Source organism: Triticum aestivum, chromosome 7B (assembly GCF_018294505.1).
Source record: "Triticum aestivum cultivar Chinese Spring chromosome 7B, IWGSC CS RefSeq v2.1, whole genome shotgun sequence".
Lineage (NCBI taxonomy): Eukaryota > Viridiplantae > Streptophyta > Magnoliopsida > Poales > Poaceae > Triticum > Triticum aestivum.
The window spans coordinates 92,285,761-92,289,215 of NC_057813.1; the positions used below are offsets into that span (position 1 = coordinate 92,285,761).

Sequence of the window (3,455 nt, forward strand, 5' to 3'; positions counted from 1 at the left end):
TGATGAACTTGAGCAGTCGCCCAGAACGCTTCCCGAAAACCTAATTCGTCCTCTCCCGGTGCAGGATCACAAGGACGAACGGTTCCGGAGACCTGCTCTCCCGCACATCGATGCACGCCGGCGTTAGGGATGAAGTAGATTATGAACGATGCACGTCGGCGTTAGGGATGAAGTAGACTATAATGGCGGCGCAAGTTGAGAGATGAGGTAAAACCCTAGGTGTTTTCGGTGTGTCCTTGGCCGCAGCCGATAGCAGTATATATATTAGGACCAGAGGCGCTATTGTTTCGCGATCACAATCCCAGACCGACTTGGTTTTACTTACAGGACAAGGAATCATTAACTTGTCTACCAATACATAAAGGTAAAACGGCAAAAGGAAGCCGCGCCCCTGCAAGGCAACGGACCAAATTTCGGCGGACTATTCACGCGCATGTCGCACGTACGCCCAGCCCCGCCCCGGCGAGGCAAGCGAGAGCGCGAGTGTGGTCTTCCCTCTCTCTTCTCAACACATCACTTATTTAGAGTGATGGACAGAACTCACTATATAAAGAGGTCCAACTCTTCTTCAACTTACAAGGTGGGACTAAACTTTAGCAGCAGCACTTGCCATTTTACACATGGGCTCATTTAAGATTTCAGATTTTATTAATGGGCCAGTCCCATTACTTCTAACACTATAACTGGCAGCCTCAGCACAAGTCTATCTGTTATGTCCGGCATCATGATGTGGGCATGGTCTCGACAACGGTATAAGAACTCAAGAATCACGTGCCCGTCCACATGGACGTACTTGACGTGTTGTAACCGGATGTCCCAGTAGCAAATGAATCAATAAATGACTATTTTTTTACACCAGGAATGTGCGCAAAGTTTACCTACCTGCATCGCCACGTCAGCATAGCGCCTACCTACAATGGCACAACAAAAATGGAATCAAGGCAAACTAGATCTAGCAACGCCTACGAGCTGTGCTGGTGTCCCAATAAACTCTAGCGGGGCAGGAGCACCGACGTAAATAACTAAAGAATCACAATTTTGTTTTAGTAAAACTCATCTACTGCCAACAAATACCTCCTTCCTTTTCTCTTTTGTTGTGTAATTATTCTACTGTAATTAATTGAATCGGTTCAATTCTTGCCCTCATATTGAAATGAATCGAGATTGATAGGGAGTTAGTTAATGATGTTTGAGCATTTACTCCTTTTTTAGTGTCTATTTATTTTTGATTGGTATCTATGGATTGATCACAAGCTGAAACATGGTTAGAACTCTAATATGTCTTGAACTTATACTGAATTTAAATAATGAAAATCTCATAACATTTCTGATCTACTTGATAGTTGCCAATTAAAAGGAGATATTTTCGCAAACTTTGTTATAGTCCTTGCAGGTTGAAGTCGCTATAGGAATAGGCCGGATAGGGAAGTCCCCTCCTCATAAAAACAAAACCAACCGGTAAGGACTCACAATTTGTCTCACGGGTTGTTGAAGACAGTGATGTCACTGTTGATGGAAAAAATAATATCTTGACATATTGGTATTAGATGGGAGAACAAAAGTAAATTATTGGTGGAAAGGATAACAATGCACATGCCCCGTGCATACACACATTGAATAAATCATCACATACTTCATAAAATCAAGCATATCACTAATTCAAGTCGGGTGGGTGAACTACTCGGCATTCGAGCCTTCAAGGAAAGGATAATCTGTGTAGCCAATGACAGGATCTTGAGTGTAGAAAGTGTTGCGGTCATACTTGTTCAAGGGTGAGTCGAGCTCGAATCTCTTAGGCAAATCTGGATTAGCCAGAAAGATCCTCCCGTAAGCAACAAGATCAGCATAGCCATCGGCCACCACTTTGTTGCCTTCCTCTCGATCATACCCTCCAGCGGCAATGAATGTGCCGTTGAATGCTTTCCTGAAGGGCAGGAGCCCGTGAGGTATCTGCCTGCGACCATCCACAATGGCCATCCGCGGCTCTACCATATGGCAATAGACAAATCCTTGATGCTTGTTGAGCTGTTGTACCATGTACATCCCGAGTGCATGTGGGTCGGAGTCGAAGCAGTCCATGTAGTCCACGAATGGAGACAACCTGATGCCTACACGATCTGCACCAATCTCATGGACAATAGCATCAATTACCTCCACCGCAAAGCGGCATCGGTTTTTGAGACTGCCACCATACTCGTCGGTGCGGTCGTTAGAGCTGTCTTTCATGAACTGCTCCAATAGGTACCCGTGTGCCCCGTGGATCTCAACGCCGTCAAACCCCGCCTCAATGGCATTCCGGGCAGCGCGTCTAAAGTCATCGACGATCAGCGGTATCTCGTCCGTTTGAAGCTGCCGGGGCTTGGAGTAGACCATGCCGGACTCGGCATCAGGCGTTATCTGTTGGTCAGTGCTGGAGATCGGCGCCTGTCCGTCCGGTTGAAAATCTGTTGTGGTTCAAATATAAATAAAGAGAGAGCAAGATAAGTAACAGTTAATCAATCATTGGGATCAAATAGGTTACCAACACAAAATAACATGGATGCCTAACTGCCTAATTGCTTAGGAAAGGATCAAGTAAATTGTTTTCTTTGTGTTACAATTACAAACGGAGCGGATGATAATAAATTGATAATGACAAGAAATAAATCGCAGCGTCAGCAAATTTGTTATGGTACGGTTTATCAACACACAAGACAATAGCATGGATTCTTCTCTCTCAGAAAAATAGCACGTCCGGGTTCCTGACTTACCGTTGGTGGAGACCCTTCCGACGTGCCAAATCTGGCAGAAGAAGAGAGCGCCCTTGCGGTGGACGGCGTCAACGATGGGCTTCCAGGCGTCGACATGCTGCTGCGTCCAGATGCCGGGGGTCTCCGGGTACCCCTGCGCGGTGGCGGAGACGCCGGTGGCCTCCGCGATGAGCAGGCCGCCCTCCGTCGCCCGCTGCGAGTAGTACAGCGCCGCGTGCGGCTGCGGCACGTTGGCGTAGGAGCGGCAGCGCGTGAGCGGCGCGAGCACCACCCGGTGGGAGAGCTCGAACCGGCCCATCCTGTGCGGCGTCAGCAGGGGGATCGCCTCCTTGGCCACCATCTTTCTCGCCGTGAACTGGATGCTACGCAAATTGCAGAAGGATCGGTAAACCTTGCGCTGAGCTCTGTTTCTGTGTGTCTGTGGCTGAATCAGGCTGAGGGCCTGGCTGTGTATTTATAGGTGCTGGTGATTGGACACCTTCCTCCCGTGTGGCCGTGTAGTGGCGTTGTCGTCTTTGTTTGACCAGCCTGTCTGTTCCCATTTCCCTCGTCACCCTCTCCGTCAGCCTGTGTGAACCACGCAGCATGAGCGAGATGCATTGTATGTGGTCGTGTTCCATTTGCACACCAATCGAATGTGTGGTTAGTAGTATAGAAAGGTAGTACGGACATCTCGGTGCCAATGCTGATTCATCAGCAGGTATC

At 48.1% G+C, this 3,455-nt stretch overlaps 1 protein-coding gene across 1 annotated transcript; it reads right to left on the reverse strand.

Moving 5' to 3' along the window:
* Window positions 1-1,509: 1,509 nt before the first annotated feature.
* On the reverse strand, window positions 1,510-3,168 carry LOC123159429 (12-oxophytodienoate reductase 1). Its single transcript, XM_044577265.1, has 2 exons — window positions 2,751-3,168; window positions 1,510-2,444 (listed from the first exon to the last, which is right to left on the reverse strand). Exons 1-2 carry the CDS (start codon window positions 3,088-3,090, stop codon window positions 1,678-1,680), a joined length of 1,107 nt encoding a protein of 368 aa, XP_044433200.1. The 5' UTR covers window positions 3,091-3,168; the 3' UTR covers window positions 1,510-1,677.
* Window positions 3,169-3,455: the final 287 nt, after the last annotated feature.

What these genes read in the sequence shown, in the direction of transcription:
- LOC123159429 (XM_044577265.1), bottom strand. Translation starts at nt 3,090, where the DNA reads ATGGTGGCCAAGGAGGCGATCCCCCTGCTGACGCCGCACAGGATGGGC. An exon ending in CGGAAGGGTCTCCACCAACG is followed by an intron (nt 2,445 to 2,750) that starts GTAAGTCAGGAA and finishes GAACCACAACAG; the next exon opens with ATTTTCAACCGGACGGACAG.